This window comes from Schistocerca americana, chromosome X (genome assembly GCF_021461395.2).
Source record: "Schistocerca americana isolate TAMUIC-IGC-003095 chromosome X, iqSchAmer2.1, whole genome shotgun sequence".
In the NCBI taxonomy this organism is placed as follows: domain Eukaryota; kingdom Metazoa; phylum Arthropoda; class Insecta; order Orthoptera; family Acrididae; genus Schistocerca; species Schistocerca americana.
The window spans coordinates 108,313,458-108,341,444 of NC_060130.1; the positions used below are offsets into that span (position 1 = coordinate 108,313,458).

A 27,987-nucleotide genomic window follows, 5' to 3' on the forward strand; every position below is an offset into this window, starting at 1 on the left:
CCGCCAAAGCTCGGCTCGTTTCGTAGAAACTCGGCTCGCTTCGTAAGCGTGGAGCCGCAGTTGCACTTCAGGCTCTGTATACAAGTCTTTCCGACCTTCGTCTTTCTGAAGTCTGAAACAGTACGAGAGGAAAATACGCTACATTAGGCCCCTACAAGTAAAGAAGTAGCACAGATTTGTAATGAAAGTGGCAAAATAACGCGTTAGCGAGACAAATTACATATGAAATGTTATTCCTTTAGATTTCGCGTCACATTCGCGCACCCACACACTACGCACATCAGCACTATAACTCAAAATGTTTCCAGAAACTAAGCAACCCTTTGCACAGAAGCTTATAACGGCGGTATTTTTGTCGGATCAAGTGGCTACCCACTAAAGTCCTCATAGAATTCCTTGGCTTTACAGTTACGACGTCAGAGCCTCTCTCGTTTTATACCTCCATGATTGGAACGAGGTACAATGTGCTTTTTATTATTATTATTATTATTATTTCCTTTCTTATTGGCATCTAACATGCAGCCCGCTGTTCATGGTCTCGCGGTACCGTTCTCGCTTCCTGAAAACGGGGTCTTGGGTTCGATTCCCGGCGGCGTGTGTGATTTTTTTTCCCTGCCTCGAGATGACTGGGTGTTGTGTTGTCATCATCATCATTCATCCCCTTTACGGTCGGAGGAAGGCAATGGCAAACCACCTCCACTAGGACCTTACCTAGTACGTTCCCCTACGCTCTGTCACGGAGTATGGGATTTCATCATCTAGCATACAAACTTTTTATCCATCACAAATAAATGTAATGACACACATAACAAGATAACATTTTTTCTTCGTCATACGTACTGTTTAGGGCATACATTCATATGTTTTCAGATCAAAATTATTGTAATCAGATTACAAAACACAGTTGCCTTCTAAAAATTTATATATTAATTAAGCTCTTTAGTTGAGGTACAATGTACAATTTACAATGTTTGGCTTGGTTTATCTTTGATAAGATATTTGGCGGTCCGGGTATGACGTCATTAAATTTAACTAACGTGGTTGGTCAGTTTAGATTAAAGCATTGAGGCGCCATATTGGATAGCGCGGCGTCGGAACTGTTGTTAACTTTTTGTTTGTTTATTTATTTTAGTGGTAGAGGTAGTCATGCAGAGAAGCGTAGAAATTTGGTTTCAAAGTGCGCCCTTAATTCGTGTTGGGGCTGCTGTTTCAGAATGAGGAGTTGATTGATTGCCATTATAACAGAAATGTCACCAGTTACTGAAGCACAAAAAATTCAGCAGCGGAAAGAGTAAGTGATAGATTTTTACAGATTCGGTTTTTCACTTCTGCCAACGTTGCCCCGGAAAGAAATAGATAATGTGTACTTTGTTTGATCTGAACGGACGTGGAACAACTCAGTTTCGTCTCTGATGTTATCATTATGTAAATTTATAACTACCAGTATATTCATGTATTTCCGGTATACTCACGGAGTGAGCAATATGCGTTTAAGCTTTATTTGGACGTATTCCACTGGCGCGTTGCAGCTTATAGTTATGAGGCAGCAGAAGTTTGCTTTTTTAAGAAGGAACAGTGTGTAGACGATTTACTATTAAATTTTAGAGACACATTTCAAGCGTTTACAAGTATTTCATTTCCTAGGTAATGATAAGTCACCGATACAATCGAAACTTGAAGTAGCATCAGGTTCAGTTACCGTACAACAAATTAGATCAGGCATTTCATTTCTTTCTGAATAATGATGAAGGTAGATTCTTTAAAGTAATGTTGAAACGATCTCAACCCAATGTTAGCACCGATTGGTTCAATACTTCTTTTTTTTCCAGTGCAGCCTTTTGTTCTCTTCTCGTGTATTTTCATTTGATGCCACTTTCTGCAGTATTTATGAATGTGGTTGAGTTGTTTTGTTACTGCATCGTCTTGTAATGGTCATAGTCTGCATACACGTCGTAGGAAACTTTCAGCTATGTATGAGAAATGTAAATGCATTATCAAGCTATCTGTCAGACAAAAAGAAAGTTAGGACTTCGTGGAAATTTCGGTTAGAGTACATCATGTTCATGAACTTTTCGTTCTGTAGATGGCACAGTAACTAGAGCATTTAGGAAGTAGAAGGTGTCAGAAAAAAATTATACACAATAAATATGTACGTATAAAAACATATATGTTAATGTATCTTCCACAGATCGCAAGTGATGCGAACAAAAAAATCTTAAACACAGTTTCATTTAAAAGGTAGTAATTATCTTGTCACAAAACATGTAAATGTTTAATACACTGACGTGCATATGATAATGCTGAGGTTATTTTAGCCATGTTGTATCAAATAGGAAAAACGTTTTACAATACATATTTACAATGAGCACATTACTGCACTTGTTTTCTTTAATGGAAGTCAGATTGTACTTGGTGTAATACTCTCATTATTTGATACTATTAGTAGCACATACACATCAATTGGTTCTTCTAAGAAATTCATTAATGGAATAGTAGGAGCTGGCCACTAATATATCCTTTAGGCTGTTAAACTGAATTTTATTAGTAGTTTAACTTCTAATGGCTGCCGGCAAGTTATTGAAAATGTGTGTTCCTGAATAATTGACACCTTTCCAGATGAAACTAATTGGCTTTAAATCTTTGTGGAGATTATTATTGTTATTATTATGTCTAGTATTGATTCCCTGAACTGAGCTGTTGGTTTGAAAAAGGCATACATTTTTAATGATAAATTACATCAAGGAATAAATATGTTGGAAAGGAGTAGTTACCATCACTAGTTTCCTAAACAGGCCTCTGCAGGAGGGGCTTGGGAAAACTTAAACTTGGCTTGGTGAATTACCCCAAAAATTAATCCTGTGTGACATTACAGAATGAAAGTAAACATTGTATGTTAGTTTATCATTATTTGACTGTTTCGGTCTGATTTCAGCTGTAAATTTTTCAGCTTGTGTGCAACAGGATACCAGGACAGTAGTTGGTAACATTTTTATAGACAGTGCTGAAACAATTAATGTGCGCCCAGTTAGTGGACCACCTAATTATGATGCACAGTAATTGTAAATGAACAACAGTGTAGCAGCTTACAGCTCTGAGGCATGTTCATTCAAAGGAGTAGGGCCTATTAATGAGGAGAGGGTACAAGGTTTTGCCAAGATGTTAAGAGGTAGTATGGGATGAGGTAGATACAGGAAGAGGTGCTAATATGAAATTAAATTTATTCCATTGTAAATTTGCCTGTATTTAAAAACTACTTTTCTAAACAGTTAACAAAAAGTCCATTAAAATAAAGTAAGCCATTGTTAACTAAAAGGATTAAAATTTCATGTAAGAGAAAAGGGGAAATTTATGTAGATGCCAGAATAAGTCAAGATTGGATGTTACTTGCATTCTGCAAAAAGCACTATAATATTTGCAGGCAAGTCGTCAAAAATGCACAGAAGTATCCATGTTTGGCAGAAATTCATAATGCAGATAATAAGACAGAAACTGTAGCATGCGAGATATTGTGAAACGGGAGACAAGTACAACCAGTTAGTGTACAAGATACCACAACAATTAAACTTAATGACAGTGTTGTGATTGATAATTCACTGGTTGCAAGTAAACTCGTACAAGTACCTGGGTGTAATACTTAGTAGGGAGACCAAACACATAGGCTCAGTCGTGGGTAAAACAGGTAACAACTTCAGTTTATTGGTAGAATGCAGTGGGTCTACGAAGGAGATTGCTCACTCTTGTGATCCATCATTGAATATTGCTGAAGTGTGTGGAACTCGTACCAAATAGGACTAGCAGGGTATATTGAACATCTTCAGAGAAAGGCAGCACAAGTGTTGCAAGTTTGTTTGACCCATAGGAGAGTATCACAGAGATGAAGGAACTCAGGTGACAGGCTCTTGGGAAGGTTGATGGGAACTATCCTGAGAAACTCTGCTACCAAAGTTACAGGAACTGGCCTTAAATGTTGACTAGTAATGTACTACAACTATCTACATATTGTTCCCATTGGCATTGTGAAAACAAGAATAAATTAAATACAGCATGCACAAAGGCTTCCCATGCTCCATATGTGAATAGAATGACAAACCTGATAACATGTACAGTGGGATATACCCTCTGCCATGCACTTCACAGTGGTTAACACGGTATAGGTATGAATGTGTAGATTTTTAACAATCACTTTCTACACAGTCCAGTGACATTAATGTGAGCACTGCCTATGTTCAATGTCAAATTGCAAATAACCACTCACTGATGGCAGGGGCAGCACTAGCAGTGGAGTGTATACAAAGGGTGTCGAGGGGGGGGGGGGGAAGTTGCAGACAGCTGTCCAGTCATCATCGTAATGCAGAAATGGAGCAATTTATCAGATATCCAAAAGGGCATGATCACTGGCTTTTTTCCCATGCAGTGGGCCCGGGTGGGATTCCCGGCCGGATTGGATATTTTCTCCGCCTGTGGACTGGGTGTTGTGTTGTCCTCACCATCATCTCATCATCATTGACACACAAGTTGCCCAATGTGGCGTCACGTGAAATAAGACTTGCAACATCGCGTCCGAACTTCCCCGGGTGGGGCCTCCCGGCCAACAATGCCATATGATCATTTCATTTCATTTTTTCATTGGCTTTTGGACGGAGAGCAAAGCATTCCTGAAACAAGTAAGTTTGTAAACTGTCTGCATGCCACTGTGGTTAAGATATGCCATGCATGGCAAAATGGTGCTATCCAAAACTGGCGCCAAGGGAATTGTGGTGCACCACAGTCCATAGCTGACGGGAGAACGAAGGCTGCGGAGATGTGTATAGGCAAATAGAGGTGCAACTGTTGAGCAACTGACCGCCTATTATCATCCATGGGGTACTACCAACAGTGTCTCCTCAGCGACTGTTCAATGAGTGTTGCTGTGTATGGGTCTCTGTAACATTCGCCTGGCTCTTGCACCTGTGCTGGCCACTGTTCATTGGCGACAAAGGCTGGAATTGTCATGTGACTACTGTAACTGGGTGCCAACTGAGTGGTGACAGGTGGCCTTTTCAGATGAATGACATTTTATGCTCGATTGACTAGATGGCCATTGGTGTGTGTGGCATGAAACATCTGAAAGCAAACACCCTGCAACTAGGAGGGAGCGTTATGGCATGGGGAATGTTTTCGTGTCATTCCCGGGATACTCTTGTCATTCTAGTAGGTACAGTGGATCAACACAACTATGCAGCTATCCTTGGGGACCATGTCCACCTCTGCATGCAATTTGTTTTTCCTCTTCACTGTGGCATCTATCTATCAGCACTACAACACGAAGTGTCACACAGCTTGCAACATACATATGTGTTTCAAAGAGCACCAGGATGAGTTTACCTTACTCCTGTGGCCATGAGACTTCCTGGCTTTAAATCTGTGGGACCACCTCAATCAGTGTGTTCACACCATGGATCCTCAACCATGTAACCTACCACAGCATGGCTCCAAATCCCTCTCGGTAACTTCCAGAACCTCATTGAATCTATTCCTGCATGTCTCACAGTGGTCTGAGCTGCAGAAGGTGATTACTCAGGCTTTTGACAGGTGGTCCACATTTATGCGTCTAGACAGTGTAAATGTAGCAGTAAAAATAAGATTACTTGGTTCAGTTGAAGAAGAAGAGAATATATTAAAAATTTCATTCCACAAAACTTTAAGCAAGTAGAAGTAGCACAAACATCCTTCACTGAAATTAATGGGAATTAGAAAAACAAAAGCCCATATGGTGTTGATGGAATTTCGAACAAAATTCTGAAAAATTGTTTTAACTTGATGAGTAATGTATCACTGACATGGAGTGTTTTTCCAGGCAGATTAAAATGTGCAATGGTTAAGCTTCTTTATAAGAAATGTCAGAGGAAAGATGTACATAATTATTGCTCTTTTTTTATTGACATCTTTTTCCTAAATATTCAGAAAAATAATGCACTCAAGAATAGTTTCACATTTCAGCAGAAACAATTTACTTAGCATATCACAGGGACTGATGACCATAGCTGTTTAGTCCCCCTTAAACATCCCAACAACCACCACCTTAGCATATCACATTTTGGATTCCAGACAAGTTTCTTGACTGAGAATGCCATTTCTACATTTACTCACCCAATATTACAAGCCTTAAATAGTGAAATATCACCAGTTGGTATTTTTAGTGATTTTTCCATGTGTTTGACTGTGCAGATTATGTTACATCAATTTTTTTGAACTGATGGCTTTACACACAACTGGTTTGAATCATACTTAGGGAAACGGAAGGTTGTTCTGAATAATTTGAACTGTGTTGAAAGGAGAAAAAAAAATTAGTAATGGGAAAACTCATGCGGTCCTACAAGGTTCAATTTTGGGTCTATTCCTTGTCCTTATATACATGAATGACCTTCCACTTATCACTCACAACCAAAATTGGTGTTTTGTAGACATTATCGATGTTATAATAAATCTTGTTAGAGAGAAAGGTGCAGAAGAGATTGTTAATGATTTTTTTTTTTCAAAGAATTATTAAATGGTATACAACATGTAGTCATACCGACAGTTGATATAGCACATGAGCACGAGTCAGTGTAGGAGAGAAGGCTCCAAATTTTTAGGTGTATGTATTGATAAAAACTTGATCTGGAAGAAGCACGTAAGTCAGCTGCTTCTCCTATAATTGCTACTCTTGGAAACAGATGAATCAATATCCAGGAATATTTTGCATATTGCCACTCAGTGATGTTTTATGGGATAGTTTTTTGGGCTAACTCACTACTCAGGAAGGAAGTACTGATTGCACAAAAATGAGCAGTAAGAATAAAGTGTGTTTACCTCTGGTCAACATTTAGTTCAGCATTTTAACCGCACCTTCACAGTATCTACATTCACTAATGAAATTCATCACAAATAACCTGCAACACTAGAGGAAAGTATAACCATTATTACCCCATCATGAAAAGGGTTTGGTTAAAATCAACAGTCAAGATCACAGTATTTGTTTATTTACCAGTTTCGGCTTATGTTAAAGCCATTTTCAGAATTTTTGGCCATGGTGGATCCTCAGTTTTCTCGCGAGAAAACCGAGGAGCTGCCAGTGCCAGCCATAGGGGGCCATAAATTCTGAAGATTGCTTTAATAGAAGCTGAAACCAGTAAATAAACAAATATAGTTGCGATATAGACTGTTGATTTTAACCTAAATGTAGAATCAGGTCGCTGCACTCCATAGACAATGTTGTCTAAACGTATGAGCATTATGAAAAAGAGCCAGTGGCTCAGAAAAGAGTTCAATATACAGCAACAAGAATATTTGATCATTTGCCAAACAACTTAAAATGTTTGACATGTAGCAAAGCAAGTTTCATATCCAATGTTAATTATTTCTCGTGGACAACTCCTTTTATTCCACAGAAGAATTATTACTTAAAAACTGGTAGCCTGTTAAAAAGAGCCACCGTATTTTAAGTGTAGTTGCATAAGTAGGACTAAAAATATCTTAACACTAACCAGGTATACACATCCTGTAAACTGACTCATTCCACATAATTTCAATTAAAGGATGGTCAAAATTATGTATGAAACATGTAACTAACAATATTGTATTACAACAATTACTCAGGCAAACTGTATATTTTTTGTGTTTCTCAGCCTCTTAATGGTGATATATTTTGCTAAATACGGAGACACTGCCTTTATATAATGATCCAGTCTTCCTTATTTTGTGGTCCATGTAGGTTACATTGAACTGCTTGAATTATTCCTTCCATGAGGCCATGGTCCATACTATCCATTCATCATGTGCAAAAGATTGCTAGTTTTATGTCAGTAATGACCTCAGTGGGTACTGTGTAAATCTAAGTGGTAAGGGAAAGAGAATTGCAATGAGAATCTAATCTGAGCCTCATAATTAATTTAGAAGGGTAAATGATAATGCCTCTGGGCATGAGCACTTTCAAAATTGTGGCATAATATTTAGTATTTTGAGGAATAATAAATGTTTGCCTATGTGGTCAACCACTGAAACGAAAGTTGGAATGTGGTATTGTTGACTGGAAGACCCAAGGTGTATGCAACTACATTCTGCTGCAAAAATGCAATTGTTATATTTCTTTGTTTACTTTGGTACCTTTACATCAAAGATGAAAGCTTAGTATCTTAAATGTGAAAGTTTAGTGGAGATGGCTGTGACATACATGCTGTATCGTATGTTTCATGATCACGGGAAAGGAGGATTAGACTGAGATTTTGTATTATCAAATGAATTCTAATTTAATAAATGATTCACCACTAGAGCCTTCTTACTCTTACTCCATAGCATGTTGTGCAGGATTTTGAATGTAACTCAGAACTTTGGTGTTCAGCCTGGTGCAAATAACTTTACCACACACTTTTCTGCAATAAAAGCTAATAATTTATGTAGATCTGATACCATTTAGTGGCATCCTCGATGCTTGGCCAGTAGTGAGAAGTGTAATTGAAATATGGCCAGCAGAATAGTAGTTACGACACTTGTGCAGTCTGTAAATCAGTTACAGATAGAGTTAAATAGCACACAGTCATTCATTTTCATGGAGTAGCTTATCTAATTATGAATCATGTGTTAGGTGTTTGAAATTCAGTTTGGGTCTGTGTTACATACATTACTGTTGTAGCGTGAAGTGAAATGAGCATGTCATGTTGTATAAGAAATTGTTGTGGTGTTAAGAATGTAGGAGATGTGATAGGGACTTAAGAATAAGAAAGACAACCATCAAATATACTCCTTCTGAGAAGCTTGGCAATAAACATACAAATTACTCATTCATGTAACATTCAGGAACTGGAACATTTTATGTGGATAAGTTGACGTAAAAAAGTTAGAGTTGCAGACACATGGAAGCTATTTGTAAATGGAATATTTAATTACATTTTCAGTTCTGCAGCTTATCCCCAGGGAGTGAGGTGTCAAAAATGCCTCGAGTATGGCCACTGGACATACGAATGTAAGGGCAAACGCAAGTACCTCCACAGATCATCGAGAACAGCAGTGTTAAGAAAAAGACTTAAAGAAAAGACTGAAAATGCTGAAACAAATTCAGAGTAAGTTGACTTAATGCTATTTCTGTATATTTTAAGCTCTTAAACCCAGTGAACAGTTATATTAATATTACTTATTACGAGGTATGTAATATCTTTGCATTTTTTTGCCTAACTTGTCTTTTTTATTGTTTTAATTCCAGTTGGTAATTTAAAATAAAATGTTCCTTGCCATCCTCATCTACGTATCTCAGTCTCAACTGTCCTGATGGTTTTCTTCCTTTTGTAGGGACTTAGTGTATCTTCCTTGCGATCTCATTTTACACAGAATTTTCTTCCTGAATATTGTGAGGGCTTCTTCCTTTTTTTCTGTCGGTATCCATTTTTCTTGTGCATGTGTTAGACCTGGTTCTATAAGTGACTTATAGATGCATATTGTGATTTTCTTATAATTATTTCTCATATTTAAGAAGTTTGACAGGGTATAACAGGTTTATTGCACTTTGAATCTGAATTTCATCATTGACTTGGTTTGTTGTGTTTGAGGTGGTTGCCACATGTTGAAATGTGTGTATTACATTTGGGTACATTGCTGGCCCGGATCTTGGGGGGGGGGGGGCAACCTGGGGTATCTGGCCCAGGTGGCAATTTCAGGGGACGTCAGATTCATATTCTGCGAGGAAAAAACATTGTTTTACAAGGTGCACAGCATCCACCAATAATTCGTCTTTGATTATTCATATGATTTTGAAACTCATCGCTGTTGCTTGTTGAACACATTCTAAGTTGATTTCTGAATGAATCATAAGTTGATTTCTGAATGAATCATAAGTTGATTTTTGAATGCATACATAATGTATGGGATGTCTCAGCCAGGGGAATCCCCGTTGCTTCAAGAAATATAAAACTTTTCCGCAGATGGAAGGGGATGGAAATAAATGAGATGAGCCATATATACCCGAACGGGTGAAAGCCAGTCACTGTTTGTTTATGTGGTTGATTGGGTGTGCAAATTATTAGTGAAATCCATAGATTCAGACTACCAGAGTGGAAATAAACGGCTAACAGGAATAACTGGTAATTTTTTATATATATATATATATATATATATATATCAAAAAACAAAGATGATGTCACTTACCAAACGAAAGCACTGGCAGGTCAAAAGACACACAAACATACACACAAAATTCAAGCTTTCGCAACAAACTGTTGCCTCATCAGGAAAGAGGGAAGGAGAGGGAAAGACGAAAGGATGTGGGTTATATTATTATTATTATATATATATAAATACATTTTTCCCGCGTGGAATGTTTCCCTCTATTATATTGAGTATTTTTTTTTTCCCCGTGTGGAATGTTTCCCTCTCTCTCTCTCTCTCTCTCTCTCTCTCTCTCTCTCTATATATATATATATATATATATATATATATATATATATATATATATATAGAGGGAAACATTCCATGCGGGGAAAAAAAATACTCAATATAATAGAGGGAAACATTCCACGCGGGAAAAATATATTTATATATATATAATAATAATATAACCCACATCCTTTCGTCTTTCCCTCTCCTTCCCTCTTTCCTGATGAGGCAACAGTTTGTTGCGAAAGCTTGAATTTTGTGTGTCTTTTGACCTGCCAGTGCTTTCGTTTGGTAAGTGACATCATCTTTGTTTTTTGATATATATATATATATATATATATATATATATATATATAAATAATTACCAGTTATTCCTGTTAGCCATTTATTTCCACTCTGATAGTCTGAATCTATGGATTTCACTAATAATTTGCACACCCAATCAACCACATAAACAAACAGTGACTGGCTTTCACCCGTTCGGGTATATATGGCTCATCTCATTTATTTCCATCCCCTTCCATCTGCGGAAAAGTTTTATATTTCTTGAAGCAACGGGGATTCCCCTGGCTGAGACATCCCATACTTTATGTATGCATTCAAAAATCAACTTATGATTCATTCAGAAATCAACTTAGAATGTGTTCAACAAGCAACAGCGATGAGTTTCAAAATCATATGAATAATCAAAGACGAATTATTGGTGGATGCTGTGCACCTTGTAAAACAATGTTTTTTCCTCGCAGAATATGAATCTGACGTCCCCTGAAATTGCCACCTGGGCCAGATACCCCAGGTTCCCCCCCCCCCCCCCCCCCCCCCCCAAGATCCGGGCCAGCAATGTACCCAAATGTAATACACACATTATATATATATATATATATATATATATATATATATACACACACCAAAAATTGAGTATAATAGAGGGAAACATTCCACGTGGGAAAAATATATCAAAAAACAAAGATGATGTCACTTACCAAATGAAAGTGCTGGCAGGTCGATAGACACACAAACAAACACAAACATATACACGAAATTCAAGCTTTCGCAACAAACTGTTGCCTCATCAGGAAAGAGGGAATGAGAGGGAAAGACGAAAGGATGTGGGTTTTAAGGGAGAGGGTAAGGAGTCATTCCAATCCCGGGAGCGGAAAGACTTACCTTAGGGGGAAAAAAGGACAGGTATACACTCGCACACACCCACATATCCATCCGCACATACACAGACACAAGCAGACATTTGTAAAGGCAAAAAGTTTGGGCAGAGATGTCAGTTGGGCGGAAGTAAAGAGGCAAAGATGTTGTTGAAAGACAGGTGAGGTATGAGCAGCGGCAAATTGAAATTGGCGGAGATTGAGGCCTGGCGGATAACGAGAAGAGAGGATATACTGAAGGGCAAGTTCCCATCTCCGGAGTTCTGACAGGTTGGTGTTAGTGGGAAGTATCCAGATAACGCGGACGGTGTAACACTGTGCCAAGATGTGCTGGCCCTGCACCAAGGCATGTTTAGCCACAGGGTGATCCTCATTACCAACAAACACTGTCTGCCTGTGTCCATTCATGCGAATGGACAGTTTGTTGCTAGTCATTCCCACATAGAAAGCTTCACAGTGTAGGCAGGTCAGTTGGTAAATCACGTGGGTGCTTTCACACGTGGCTCTGCCTTTGATCATGTACACCTTCCGGGTTACAGGACTGGAGTAGGTGGTGGTGGGAGGGTGCATGGGACAGGTTTTACATCGGGGGTGGTTACAAGGGTAGGAGCCAGAGGGTAGAGAAGGTGGTTTGGGGATTTCATGCGGATGAACTAAGAGGTTACGCGGGTTAGGTGGACGGCGGAAAGACACTCTTGGTGGAGTGGGGAGGATTTCATGGAAGGATGGATCTCATTTCAGGGCAGGATTTGAGGAAGTCGTATCCCTGCTGGAGAGCCACATTCAGAGTCTGATCCAGTCCCAGAAAGTATCCTGTCACAAGTGGAGCACTTTTGGGGTTCTTCTGTGCGAGGTTCTGGGTTTGAGGAGATGAGGAAGTGGCTCTGGTTATTTGCTTCTGTACCAGGTCGGGAGGGTAGTTGCGGGATGCGAAAGCTGTTTTCAGGTTGTTGGTGTAATGGTTCAGGGATTCCGGATTGGAGCAGATTCGTTTGCCACAAAGACCTAGACTGTAGGGAAGGGACCGTTTGATGTGGAATGGGTGGCAGCTGTCATAATGGAGGTACTGTTGCTTGTTGGTGGGTTTGATGTGGACGGATGTGTGAAGCTGGCCATTGGACAGGTGGAGGTCAACGTCAAGGAAAGTGGCGTGGGATTTTGAGTAGGACCAGGTGAATCTGATGGAACCAAAGGAGTTGAGGTTGGAGAGGAAATTCTGGAGTTCTTCACTGTGAGTCCAGATCATGAAGATGTCATCAATAAATCTGTACCAACCTTTGGGTTGGCAGGCCTGGGTAACCAAGAAGGCTTCCTCTAAGCGACCCATGAATAGGTTGGCGTACGAGGGGGCTATCCTGGTGCCCATGGCTGTTCCCTTTAATTGTTGGTATGTCTGGCCTTCGAAAGTGAAGAAGTTGTGGGTCGGGATGAAGCTGCCTAAGGTAATGAGGAAAGAGGTTTTTGGTAGGGTGGCAGGTGATTGGCATGAAAGGAAGTGCTCCATCGCAGCGAGGCCCTGGACGTGCGGAATATTTGTGTATAAGGAAGTGGCATCAATGGTTACAAGGATGGTTTCCGGGGGTAACAGACTGGGTAGGGATTCCAGGCGTTCGAGAAAGTGGTTGGTGTCTTTGATGAAGGATGGGAGACTGCATGTGATGGGTTGAAGGTGTTGATCTACGTAGGCAGAGATACGTTCTGTGGGGGCTTGGTAGCCAGCTACAATGGGATGGCTGGGATGATTGGGTTTGTGAATTTTAGGAAGAAGGTAGGGGTGCGGGGTGTAGGTGGGGTCAGGAGGTTGATGGAGTCAGGTGAAAGGTTTTGTAGGGGGCCTAAGGTTCTGAGGATTCCTTGAACCTCCGCCTGGACATCAGGAATGGGATTACCTTGGCAAACTTTGTATGTAGTGTTATCCGAAAGCTGACGCAGTCCCTCAGCCACATTCTCCCGACAATCAAGTACCACGGTTGTGGAACCCTTGTCCGCCGGAAGAATGACGATGGATCGGTCAGCCTTCAGATCACGGATATATATATATTATTTTCTTGATGTAACCAAGAAAATGAAATTTTGACAGAAAATTTTTGCCACATCGCTACAGCACTGAGGGTCAGTAGTACAGTCCATGGTTAGCAGCCACTTAAGTTCAATTCTTGGCATAGCTCGGAAAACACATTTTACGAACACATAACAACGCCTAACCGGAGAACAAATGCGGGATAACTAAACTACTGAATTTTGCAGGGTTAGTGTAGTTAACTTGAGAATAAGTTTTGACAATGGCAGGAATAGTTACAGAATGACAAGATTGTTAGAATGAGGGAGGAGAAGAAATGGGGACATCACACAAATTATGTGGAAGAATATGACGATTCCAAATGTATATAAAAGTTTTATACTATTATTTTTTGATCTCATGCTTGAGAAACTGGAGCATATGAATAAAGTGTGAAACTTTCTCCTGATAAAAAACTTTTTACTTGTAGTAGGCCTAATAGACATTTCATATTGGTACTTCATGAATTATATTGCCGCAGAAGAAGCTGAGTAGCACAGTCACCGTGGTGTAGTGGTTATGATACTAGACTGTTGCATTTTTGTTTTAATTTTTATATTCGGTTCGAGTACATTCTAGAAGTATCCACAGATGTCAAGAATCATTGTACTGGAATGTCCTGTAACTGTACATGTACCGTATGTGTTGTGGCTGGAGGCAGTTCACTCTGCGCTCTTGTATGTGCAAGTGCTGAATAAACCTTCGTTAAGTGAAGTAGGTGTTTGTCGTTCATCTAATTACATCTTCTTCTATGTGATATTATTCTGGTGGAGATGCTGGGTATTGGAACTTGTGATAGCGCTAATTATCGAAGACACAGTGGCTCCCATCAGGCCACGACAGAGCCACCGTTCACGTGGTGAGAAACCCGAGTTTGAGCCATATTCAACAGATCACAATCTGTTGGAGACAGAAGAAGAACGGGATGTTACAATGACAGCAACTGTGTGCCACCACATGAGACATCCTTCCGAGTTCTCTGGTGACGGTGGCCAAGATCCAAACAAGTGCCTGAACGTATATGAGCGTATACCCAAATTTAACAAATGGGATGACACCGTGTGTTTGGCTAGCGTATTTTTCTACTTGGAGGACACTGGCAAGCAATGGTATGAGAACAATGAGGACAAGTTCACAAGCTGGGAAGTATTCCAGGCGGAACTGCGCAAGTATTTCGGTGACACACAGCGACGGAAGTGCAAGGCTGAAAATAAATTAAAGTACAGGGCATAGCATCCTGGAGAAACTACAGTATCCTACATTCAAGATGTTTTGGAGCTGTGTTAAACATTTTATCCTAGAATGAATGAGGAAGATAAGGTTGCACATCTCATGAAGCGTGTTGCTGAGGACCTATATCAAGCCCTACTCCTGAAGGAGGTTTTGACGGCTGACGACTTCATATAATGGTGCCAGTATATCGAGACAATGCATCAAAAAAGAATTACACACAAGAAGTTTGAACGGCTTCCAAACGTCGTATCGGTGTCTGTGATGGAGGAAGGAACTGATTTCACAAGTGTTCTTCGTCAGATAGTGAGAGAGGAAGCTCAGAAGGCACTTGGATTGCACGGTGAGCAAAAAACTGAGACGCTTCAAGACGTCATAAGGGAGGAAGTGTAACAGACATTGAACCCAATCTCTCATCCTTCATTTCCCTTTAAAATGGTGAAAAAGTCGAGACCCAGGTGAAGTTACGTTCCTACAATGCCACACGAGGAACCTGTTTGAGCACCAAGGAAGACTGATGTCTGGAGGACCCAGGATAACCAACCAGTATGTTTCCACTGCAGATGACCGAGACATGTGATGCGCTATTGTCGAGAAAGGTGGCGGATATTTGATGACGCCCGCGCCAGAAGACAGCCGATCTCAGCTGACGCCAACTTCGGGACGATGAAGATGAACAAGAAGATGTGGGTGCAGGACGACATAGGTCACCATCGCCACAAGCTAGATGCTGGAGAGGACACTCCCCAACACGCCGATCCAGGTCTCCATCCCCGTTTTGAAGCTCCAGCTGATCACCTAGCTGCCGCAACCTGGAAAACTAAAGGGTGCGACCTCCCTTGGAGGTGAGGCCGCCGAAGAGAAAAATCCTCCGCCATCAATCACTACAAAAATGATAGTAAACTATGTCGATATCCTCATGGATGGCTGACCAGCCCAAGCTCTTGTGGGCTCTGGAGTGTCATATTCAGTCATTTTGGAGAAGTACGGTCGCCAGTTGCAGAAAACTGTATTCATCGACAACAAAACATCTCTGCTGAAGGTGGCTGATGGGAAATATGTGAAACCTACAGGAAGATATGTCATTCGTGTGGGTGTAAGTGGCCATACACATCCCTTAGAATTCATCATCTTACATGAGTGTAGTCATGGCGTCATTCTCGGATGGGTGTTTTTGAAAGCTCCTCAGGCAATTATAGATTGCGGTCACTCGAAGATTATGCTAGACGAGATGAGATACTGTGGACAGGAAGATGCGCATCCGAGTGTGTGGAGACTGTGTGCTGGATGAAGTGATCATTCCTGCAGTCAGCACTAGAAAGGTAACTGTCATGTCTCATGCCATGCATCAAACCATGGATCTTGTGGTGGAATGTAAGAGAAGCATACCATTGAAGAATAACTTGGTCATCCCAGCCTCTGTTGTTTTGTTTAAGAACAGACTCGGTGAATTGTGGATAGTTAACTGTTGCTGAGAACTTCAGATCCTTCCAAGTCATATGTGCTTAGCAAATGCTGAGCCATTAATTGCCAAACAGCTGAGCATCATAGAAACCTCCCCTGCTGAGTCTGTAGGCGAAATTGGTGTTACCACTATGAGACAAGATCTTCTAGCTCGGCTATCACCAGATCTCACTAAGGATAACAGAAGAAGCTACTTGCCATTCTTCAAGAGTTCTCTGAATGCTTCAATCCACAAGTGAAGAACAAATTAGACAATTCGACGGTGAAGCACTGGATTAGCACTGGAGACTATCATCGAGTAAGCCAGAGAGCATACCGTGTGTCAGCAACTTAATGTTGAATAATTCACGGCGAGGTACAGAAAATGATGGAGAATGATGTCATTCAGCCTTCACAGAGCCCATAGTAGTCACCAGGGGTTCTTGTCAAGAAGAAGGATGGCAGTTGGCACTTTTGTGTTGATTACAGGAAGCTTAATAAGATAACTAAAAAGGACATTTACCCACTTCCACGAATTGACGATAATGCTAGATTTTCTGAAGGAGGCTAAGTTTTTCTCAACCATTGACTTGTACCCGGGATACTGGAAAATCGAAGTAGATGAGGCTGATCGTGAGAAAACTGCATTCATCACCCCTGAGGGCCTGTATGAGTTTAAGGTAATGCCATTTGGTGTGTGTAATGCACCAGCAACTTTTGAACGGATGATGGACAATCTTCTAAGTCACCTGAAGTGGACGATGTGTCTTTGTTATTTAGATGACATTATATTGTTCTCAGAGACGTTTGATGAACACTTGAAAAGACTGGGGACCGTTCTTAAGTGTCTCCAACAAAGTGGACTGAAACTTAATGCAAGAAAGTGTCTCTTTGGAGCAAAAGAAATCAAAATACTTGGACACTTTGTGTCAAACGAAGTTGTGCGCCCACGCCCAGAAAAGGTGAGCTCTATAACGGAATTTCCTATTCCTAAAAGTATTAGAGATGTGAGAAGCTTCCTTGGATTATATTCTTATTACCATCGTTTTATCAAAGACTTTTGTATGAAAGCCAGGCCATTCCAAGAGTTGTTAAAAGCTGATGCTAAATTTCTCTGAGGTGGTGCTCAACAAGATTCTTTTGATGTGCTGCGAAAAGTTGTGACAACTGACCCTGTACTTGGTCTGTATGATGAGAGAACACCTACAGAACTACACAGATGCCAGTGGGCATGGGATCGGTGCTGTTCTGGTGCAAATTTCAGATGGAAAAGAGAAGTTTATAGCCTATGCTTCTAGGACACTTACAAAAGCCGAGAGAAACTACTCAACTACAGATAGAGCACGTCTTGATCTGGGCCATGTGCAAATTTCAACAGTATCTCAATGGAAGGCCATTCACAGTTTTTACAGGCCATCATTCACTTTGTTGGTTGACAGGTCTTAAGTATCCAACAGGATGACTTGCCAGGTGGGCACTACGTCTTCAAGAGGACATTACCATGGTGTACAAAAGTGGAAGAAAACACCAAGCTGCCGACTCTCTCAAGAAACCCTGTGCAAAACCATCAAGACTTTGATGAAGATAGTGACTGCCTCGCTGCACGCCAGGCTCTTTCTGCTGAGCAGGAGGGGGATGCCAAGATCTCAAATTATGCTTGCCTTAAATCTGTCAGAGGATGTGATAGTACAATTTAAGGTAGTTAATGGATTACTTTACAAGAAAAACTTCGATCCGTTTGGAAAGAGGTGGCTACCAGTGATTCCTAAACACATGCACTTAGATGTTCTACAGAAATTCCATGACACACCTGAGGCCAGACACTTAGGATTTATTAAGACATACAGTAGAATCCACAAGAGATTTTTGTGGCCAGATTTATTTAGGAGTGTACGTCACTATGTGTTGCACTGTCTAGAGTACCAGAGGAGAAAGGCAGTTCCTCAGAAACCACCTGGCCGACTCGTACCAGATCCACCAACTGAAACGCCTTTCCAGCGTGTTGGGATTGACCTCCTCAGACGATTTCCAACGTCTGCTAGTGGCAATAGCTGGATTATTGTTTGCACTGATTATCTGACATGCTATGCCATTACAAAAACCGTGAAAACAGCTGAAGCATTCGAGGTAGCCAAATTCATCGTGGAAGATATTAAAACACAGTGCCCCAAGGTCGTTACTTACGGATCGAGGAAAAGTTTTTCAATTGAATCTTGTGACTGCCTGCCATCCACAAACTAACGGGCATACTGAACACCTGTGCAAGACCTTGGCCGACATGCTTTCAATGTTCGTCAATGTTGAGCAGAGCAACTGGGATGAGGTGTTACCTTTCATGACGTTTGCCTACAACACCGCCAAACAAGACACCACAGGATTTACACCATTTTTTCTGGTACATGGGTGTGAGGCGACTACGACGATGAACACTTGTGTTTCCGTTACATCCTGATGACTTGGATGATGACTACATTGGCCAGAGACAGCTTTTTCAGTATTAGACAATGACATTTTGGTTTTTCCTGTAGCAAAACATATGATGAACTTTGGGGTGATAGATTCTGCCTCAGAAAGGAAAGCATGCCATATAAAGCTGTAGCAAGATAGAGAAAAAAAATGTTGGGACCTAAGGATTGAAGAAATGTGTATTGTCTTGCTTGTCTCTGGCATTGACTGGTGTTATTTTTCGTGTATTTAATTTTATGTCACACATAAGAGAAAGTCACTAGCTAATAGGCAACAAAGAGTGCAGATTTTCTAAAGAGTTGTTACTCTCCTAATTACAAACAATCCCGCCCAGTATAAATTGAGATTTTTTAAGGGGAGTGGGGGAAGTTAAATTGGCCACCTGGGAGCAGGGGAGGCGCCATAGAACATTTTAATTTCCACTGTCCTGAGTATGGATTTTATGGTTTCCATTACAAAATTATGTGTTTGAATTCCACAGAGCGAAATACAGTGACGTGCAATAGAAGAATACTGTGTGAAGAGGCATGGCACTGCACTTTGGCACACTTAAGACCAAATAACATGTCTTGCAGTTCCTTGAACATATATGCTTTATATATGAAACTCTTCAGAAAGATGTGTTCTACTAAAGGAAATTATTAATGAAATATCGATTTTATTTTTTATTTTTGATGTTCTGTCTCAAATGCTTTTGAGTGGGGGAGGTGGGGGGGAAGGGCGCACACACCACTACTAAGTTTTTGCCCGGTTCAGAAATATTGTAGATCTGGGGCTGATACATTGACATATTTTAATGTGTTATGTATGCTGGTATGAAGACCAAACTTGCATATAGGTTGTTTTTAAGAAATTTTAAGTGACTTGTGTTTGCTGGTATTATAAAATAATGTTATGTATTATAAAATAATACAAAAGTTCCATCCAGGGATTTTGGCATGATTATTCAAATTATTTGCACTGCAGATTGTTACTTCTTTTATCATGGTACTTTCCCAGTAAACTTTATATCTTACCCTACATTCTGCATAAATTTCATTGATCTAAACAGTTGTGGTACCCATACTCGCTTCTCTTTTGAAGATCTTTCCTCCACAGTTGTCTCTTGTAGGTGATTCTGGAGATGTTCCAATCCTTAAATGCAGATTTTCTCATTTTGGCAGAGGCTCATTATAATGTAAATCAGAAGAATTTCCCTTACCAGAGATCCTAAAATTGTTACCTATAGTTCATTCTGACTCATTTCCTCGAATTGCAATTTGTAGTCACGTAATTTTCTCAGTGACCTATATGGGTAAAGAGTTTCTCTCAATGGTCTTCAAAACTTAATCATCATTGTGGGAGTAATTGCTTGTTATGTTCAAAATCAGTTGTTGGCCTATTATTGGCGTGCATGCATAAGTCATTTTGAAGACACGCAAATTGTGGATTTGCTTTTATTTCAAGAGGTTATGTTGAAGCATTGTGGTAGGACATGTAGAAGTGTCCTGGCATATACTGTTTTTAGCTGTATGTGGCAGTAAAAGTCTAGATCAGGACCAGTGGCGTACTTACATTTTGCATGCAGCAATGTTGTCAGTACTCACTTTAACCACGATGGCACTGAGAAGGGATGTATTAACTGCTGGTTCTAAGCAGCCGATGGGAGAGTAGCAGATGGACATCTTTCAAAGAAAGGGACAAAGGAATATTGTCACATTCTCATGTTGGTGTTGCACCTCGTAATTTGTGACATTCGGGGGGGGGGGGGGGACAGTGAAGAAAAGCATGATTTCAATTATGGGGAAGAAATTCATTGCCTTTTTTCTCACCTGTCATTGGTTGCATGAAAGGATCATCCGTCTCGCTACACAAAACTGACACATTGCCAACATATGAGCAGTAGAGGAACAGTCATGGTTGACACTGACCCTGATCTGGACTTAAGCCCATTCTGGCTGTTCATAGATAACACCGTTGTTTATTCAGAAGTAATTTGACACAGTTTCTCGCAAGCAGCTTAACTATATGTGTAGATTCATCAGAATGACTATCACAGTATACAGGGTGATTCTTATTAACATTTAAAAACATCTGAAGTGGCTTAGACACCGCTGCAACAAGTAATGTGATAGGAGACGCATGAGGCCACAAATGCATGGAAGTACCCGAAAAGTGGATGACAAGGGGTGAGCATGTGATATCACCAGATGATGTACCTTGCCGCACTTGCAGTGGTTGGGCTTGTCGATTCTACACTTGCCGGTAGGGGGCAGTACTACACATTGCAACACAATGTTGCAAAATTTTGAACACCTTTTGTACATGTGATCTGTTGGAAATGTAGAAGTTTCATAAGTACTGTCCTCATTGTAAACAATCAAAAGCTGTTCTTATTTAGTGTTTCTTTCCTTTTGTCCCTTCTTTTTTTGTTTACAGACATTATTTAGTAAAGAAAACATAGGTCATTTGCTGGTAATGACGAAATTCAGAAGCTTATATTCATTTACTTGTGGTGCAATATGATAGGTTTTTCTTTCACCGTACTTTGCAATAAACTAGCGGAGACGGTGAGACTGCTAAATAAAATATAAATCGTACCACAATGTATGGAAATAACTGTTTAATGTAGTGAAAAAGTCCTGCCCGCCAGATGCAAGTCTCGAACCCTGGGCCATACACGCTAGATTCGGTCACACAGGCCCAGAGCCACACTGACGTGAATGCTTAGGTTGGGATGATCAGGTGCAACAGATTCAGATACTCAAACGTGCACCAATGTACTTGATCGGAAGATGTCACAAGTTCAATATTTTTCATTCGCTTTTGGGGTATTCCCCGACATTTTCAGTCCCACGTCGTATATTAAATTATCTCCGCATGACCTACTTCTCTTCGGAAATTTTTAAACATTAATAAGAATCACCCTGTATAGTAGTTGACAGGACGTCACCTAGTTAAAATGAAGTTACTCCTGATATTCTCCGAGGAAGTGTGATAGGCTCTGTGCTATTGTTGATGATTTAAGGGAGAATCTAAGCAGCCCTGTTAGATCAGAGTGTTTGCAGATGATGCCATTGTTTACCATCTTGCGAAGTAAATTAAACATCAGACGCAACAAATAACAAAATGTTACAGATAATTGCATGAAAGTTGATCATTGGCCCAGAACAATAATTCTGTTAAATTTATATTACATAATAATTGGCAATTTTAGAGGTTGTTGATTCAGCTAAATATTTGGGAACCACAACCAGGATTAACTTAGATTAGAATGGTTATGTATATAATTTTGTAGAGAAGGTGGACCAAAGACTGAATTTTATGGACAGAACAATGGCCACAGATCTACTGAAGAAACTACATGCACCATGCTTGTAGAATACTGCTGTGCAATAAGGCATCATTACCAGACACGACTGATATAACACATTGAGAAAGTTCAAAGAAGGGCAGCGCATTTTGTTTTATCACAAAATAGGGTAGAGGATGTTACAGGTGTGATAAGAACTGAGATGACAATCATTAAAACAAAGGTTTTTTTTTTTTTCATTTCTTTTCATGAAGTTTCAATCAACAGCTTTCTCCTCCAAATACCAAAATACTTTGTTGCCTATCATTTATACAGGGTGGAACAGCTATCATGAGAAAACGCAAATTGATCTTGCACACCAAAATATTTTGTCATCTCCCACTTACATAGGGAGGAATGACCACATGAGAAAATAGAAACAGAGTTTATACAGTAAGATTTAGGTGTTCATTTTAGCCGCTCAGTATTCGAGAATGAAATTGTGGAGGTTTAGTTTGAAAGTAGTGTCTTGCTGTTGTTAAATGTGAATTGCAAAGTAATGTAGAGGTAGAAATATTCCTGAATGACGATTCTTTTTAATTCTGAAGGGTTTGAGGTGTTCAGGATGCAATACAACTTGTAAATATGCTGAACTTTACCATTCCACATCGAATTTAATAAAATAAAAGCAAAAGTAATCCTTGTTATCAGGTTAGGTTAGGTTAGTTTACAATAATCTTTGCATGAATTTATATTTATCTCAGCCCAAATTTGTAGTTGTCATTAACCAACTGTTTAATGGAAGATTTTCAATTTTTAATTAATAATAATCTGTCTTCTGGTGTGTATCGTGGAGATGTAGGTACTTCATCTGTGATGGTACTTTTGCTTATTGGAGTTTTAGGTTGCAGCTCACATTTCTTTGCAGCTTTCAACTTTATTCAAAAAGATATGTAAAGTAATTTCATTACATCTATTACGGATGAGGAACTAACTCAGTCTGTATATCTTGATTTCGGGAAAGGGGGGGGGGATTTGCTAACTCAGGGATGAGGAACTGTGCAACTGTGATTTAAATTGCTGATTTATTTGTCTATAAATATGCAACCAGTTTGGTTTTTGGCAAGCCTAGCTAGTGTTCGAGCCACTGCAGGCTCATCATCAGAGGGAAGTGTTAATGTTCCTGTAACAACTCCATCTGATGGTGTGCCTCTGTGGGCTCAAAAACTAGTTAATGGCACAGAAAATAAATTATATTAAAAATTCAAAAAAGTGACTGGCTGCATGTTTATACCCAAATAAACCACCAAGATATTAAAAGGTTGAGTATTTTTTGTGAGGATTGAGAGTGTATATAATTTGGACTTAGTATCAATGAACAAACTGAAGAGTTGAAAAAGAGTTTGTTCATATAGTCTTTGCCCAAAAAATGTGGGCAGTCTCATACAAATACCTCATTTCTTAAGCCTGTTTCTGACTAATTTGTAAATTACTGGTGAGGTCTTTTCCCCCCTTGTGCTGAAACTGCTCTGGAAGTGTCAATGAAGAAACTTGTACTGAACATAATACTGGAAAAGAACTTGCTGTTAGTCAGCTGTATTGGTGTCTTGTTTAGTATACATGTAGATGAAGAAAAAAGCTTGGTAGTCTAATACAGAGACTACTGTCATGAAAGTGACAAGCAAGCATAAGAAATATGTAGAGAACAGGATCAACAAAAACAATGACTTGCAGTTTGCAAGCATAACCTTTATGTTTGAATTAGAATTCCTAGCCTCTTGCAAACCAAGCAAATGCTGACTAGGAGCACAAAACGTGCACTATTGAGTGTGGGCAACATTTATTGTGGTGTGAGGAATCTACCTGTACACTGCCTCCAACCAAAGGACAACGTTTACTTACGAAGAACACCAGAGGAAGCATACATTGCGACCTGACACACACACACACACACACACACACACACACACACACACACACACCAAATATAACTTACCATCACTTCCACTTTTAATATGCCACAGATGCCAGGATTTTTATAATTAGAACAATGAAATATATAAAATGTTTGACTACATTAATAAAGACATTGGTGCTTAGTACACAGCTATAGCATAACATCCAAGAAATTAAAATTTGGAGAGAAATACGTAATTAGAAAAGCATTCATTTGAAAATTGGAGCGGAGCCTGTATTATTCAGTTTACTTAAGAACTGTAATAGCAACAAGCTCTTCCCAGCTTTATCATCATGGTAATTTACACGATATAAAATCAAAATTTGTGCTTACCACTGTTAGTGTTTCACTTAGCTCTAAGATTGTGAAGATAGGTTTGCAGGATATGGCAATGCAGGCACATAAAGGGGGAAATACAGTTTTTTCAGTTGTTTCTGCCTACATGTGGAAAGTCAGTCTACTTGTTCTCTCATTCTTGGGTTCTGTTTTTCCTACTTGTGCACCCACAAAAAGTGTCATATTTTTTGTTGAGAGTACTGAGAGCAGTAGTGGTCAGCCTCGGAATGGGTGCCTTTCCGCAGCTGACATGTTCCCTGCAGGTGGGCGGGCCACAAGTTGTGCAAGTGGACTAATCCTCTCACAAACCACTGACAAGAATCTTGTGGTAAATACAGTGTGTGATTCCTAAAATTTCTTGCCATATTCTAGACAGTTAGTTTTCATACTATTTATTCTCTACAAGTCGTCAAAGAAACTTGTAAACCAACAAGTGTAAAAATATAAATGATTTTACTAAAATGTTCTGTGGAGGTGGGGGGGGGGGGGGGGGGGGGTGTCATGTTGCTCCCTTGTATCTGCGCCTGACTTTAGGGTTTTCAATAGGTTTTGTGGTTAAAATGGGAGGAAAATTAACTTGCAAAATATATTAAACCATATTAAGTAATAATAAGTAATTTAACCATATTAAGTAATAATATCACACTCTGTGGCACAGGCATTTCCCCCAGAAAGGTGTTACATCATCTAAGGTACACTCACCGACATAATTATAAATGTCCTGAGATTGGTTTCATTAGCAAGAGTGTGGCATGACCTTCACAATCACTAAATGCATTTTCACATAATTATGGTCTGTATTGGGAAAACAGTTAAGGGCCTTTTCCAGTATGAAACAGTTTATTTTTGAAGAAATAATATAGAACACCATTGACCACTATTCAGGACTTAATTGCATGAATCCCTAGAATGTTTCATGTTGTTTAGGATCGATATTCATATTGCTTTGTGTAGTTTCTGCATTCTGGAAGTAATAGTAGGCATTTTAGTTAACTGCACTAAGTTTGGTTTTATAGTAACATATTCTTTAGTAGAGTGAACCTTGCGCCAGAATAGGTGTTTGCATTGTGTGTCTTTGAAGTGTCTGAATTTTGTTGAATTTTATTTAACATTGTTGTTTTCTAATTTTTACAGAGAAAATACTCAGAAGAAAGAAGAAAAAGTTCAGAAAAGAAAAAAGAAAAAGGACAAACCTGCTAAACAAGATACCGAAAAATCGTCAGAAAGTTCATCGGAGGAAAACGATTCCAGTAGTAGCAGCAGCAGCAGTAGTAGCAGCACTGAGAGGAGCAGCAGCAGCAGCACAAGCAGCAGCAGTAGTAACAGTAGCTCAAGTAGTGACAGTGAGAAGAGCAGTGGGGATAGCAGTAGCGACAGTGACAGTAGTGACTCAGAGGAGAGCGACAGTGGCAGTAGTAGTAGTAGTAGTAGTAGCAGCAGTAGCACCTCCAGTAGCAGTGGCAGCAATAGTGATACTGACACTGGTGCAGTTTCCTCACAGCAGCCAGCAAATGGCACAGATAATGAATGTCAGAAATCCAAGAAACATCATTCCAAATCAAAAAAATCAGGATCTAAATCCAAGAATGATTCACCAGAATCTAAATCCAAGAACATTTCATCAGAACCTAAATCGAAGAATGTTTTATCTGCAGTGTCCAGTAAAAAATCAGGAGCACACAGATCGAGGAGTGATTCGTGAATATTGCCAAGAACTTATGTGATTTTCTTTAAAACATGAAAAAAATAATTGTTATATATGGAAATGCCGATAAAGCGGCATTAGAGTAAATTACTTTTACTCACCGTCCAAATTTTGAGATTTTTACTGAGTCCCATATTTGCTTTGGTATTCAACTGCTCAACAAATATTTAACCTGGTGAGAAATTGCTTTTTCAGTGCATGAGCTCAGAATCTGACATGAGATTCTGTACATTTCATAAATAATTTCGTTTTGCGGTTAAATGTACAACTCTAGTTTCTGTAGTTGTGTACCACATTGGGCTTCATTTGAATTTGTTCATTCAATATATATAATCAGTTTGTATATGGAATCTAATGTCTTTTAAGAGATTCTTGTTTTGAAGTTTGTTTAGAAACTGCTGTAACTTGCTCATAGCTTGAGCTATATCCACATGGGTCAATGAAGCTGAAATATTTTGGTCATTTAGGGCCAAGTTATTTGCCTGTGTCTCTTTGAGATCCAGATACCTTTGTGTTATGTGGGATGTTATAACTTATGTATTTTTATTCTGTATTACTCATAATTTGACTAAACTGTCTGTGCAGTTATTGCTATTTTTTCAGAATTTGGACAACAAAATTGATTTTTTAATTTGATTAAAATAGCTTTATGTTTGATGATTCAGTTAGTGAACCTGCCACGATAGTGACTATTTCCGGAACAGTGGATGTGTGCAAGCCCTGAATCGAGTCCGCTTCACGGATTGAATCGGATCTGCTTCACAGACTGATGATGGGAGCTGGTACGCTGACTAGCCTGGATGTGGTTTTTAGGTGTTTGCCATATCCTCCTAGGTAAATAATGGACTACATCCCACCTCAGATACATGATGAACAAATACTTTGAAAAATGGCGTCACATTTCATCATGTGATTACAGTAGATACAGACAGATGGGATACATGGGTTACTCTGAGGGGGAAGGGCCTGTGTGGGGAAGCTGGCATTAGCTTTCAAATACCTTTGGGAGTGGTGACCCCATCACAATAATAGCCTGTATACAGGTATGGTTGGTCTCTGTGAGAAAATTGAAGTACCGTAGCAGTCCCAGTCCATTATTGATTGGATAAAGGGCATCAGAAAGGATGGAAACATTCAGTGAGTCAAGAGACAGGGCTACCTCCGGCACTTTCTCAAGTGCCACATGCTTGATGCATTGCCTGTTTTTATAAGTACATGCATAGCCTTGTCAAGCATGGCTGGCTGCACGGTGGCAATGCTGCGTTCTCTATTGCAAGCTGTCAGTTACAAAGTTACTTTATCTGAGGTGTAGCTTTATGATTTACTTTCCATGAAGATATGTCAATCTTTTTTTTTTTTCTTTTTTTTTTCATTAGGCTTTTTATTAATACAAATGGAGCTGCTCTTTTACTTATGTACCATAGCTGTTCGGTTTTTTTCCTTCCTGTTAGATCATAGCTGTTGTGACTTTTGAAATACAAAAATTTTCAGTCTCACCAGAGTGTAAACTGTTTCTGTTAATTGTACAAAGAAGATGTTACACTTTTTTTTAATCGTTTAACTATGTGAGGAGTAACAGTGTTCAAGAATTGGGCCACTTGAACACTTTTTGTAAAGGTGGATGAAGGAATCATCTCAGAGGTTACAAACCGTAATTTAGGTATATCAGGAAACCTGAGTGAAAATTGCTGTACTGAAATCTCTAAGGGCTCCTTATTCTGTCTGGAGCACTGTATCACCACATCGTTCTGTCCACTAAGATAAAAGAATAAATGGAATGATATGTTGTGAAGCGATATGACTTTAAATTCCACGTTTTTGCACCTGAGTGTGAGATTTATTATACCAAGTCAGTGATGCAAATGATATAGTTGTGAGGCCCACTGTTTGAGTATGTATGAGCACTTTCAACTTATGTCAACGGCCTTCCATATCAGCCTCAGCTGATGCAAGTGTAAATAAAAATAGTGTACCACC

The 27,987-nt window shown here is 39.6% G+C and overlaps 1 protein-coding gene across 1 annotated transcript; it reads left to right on the forward strand.

Annotated features, from left to right (window-relative positions):
• The first annotated feature begins 1,064 nt into the window (after nucleotides 1–1,064).
• Nucleotides 1,065–27,987, forward strand: LOC124555007 (zinc finger CCHC domain-containing protein 10-like). Its single transcript, XM_047128750.1, has 3 exons — nucleotides 1,065–1,291; nucleotides 8,913–9,077; nucleotides 25,440–27,987. The coding sequence occupies exons 1-3, from the start codon at nucleotides 1,248–1,250 to the stop codon at nucleotides 26,005–26,007; spliced, it is 777 nt and encodes a 258-aa protein (XP_046984706.1). The 5' UTR covers nucleotides 1,065–1,247; the 3' UTR covers nucleotides 26,008–27,987.

Bases quoted from the DNA above. Each gene is read 5' to 3' on its own strand.
- LOC124555007 (XM_047128750.1), top strand. From the start codon at position 1,248: ATGTCACCAGTTACTGAAGCACAAAAAATTCAGCAGCGGAAAGA. The intron at 1,292-8,912 runs GTAAGTGATAGA...TTACATTTTCAG, and splicing joins AAAATTCAGCAGCGGAAAGA to TTCTGCAGCTTATCCCCAGG. The intron at 9,078-25,439 runs GTAAGTTGACTT...TAATTTTTACAG, and splicing joins AATGCTGAAACAAATTCAGA to AGAAAATACTCAGAAGAAAG.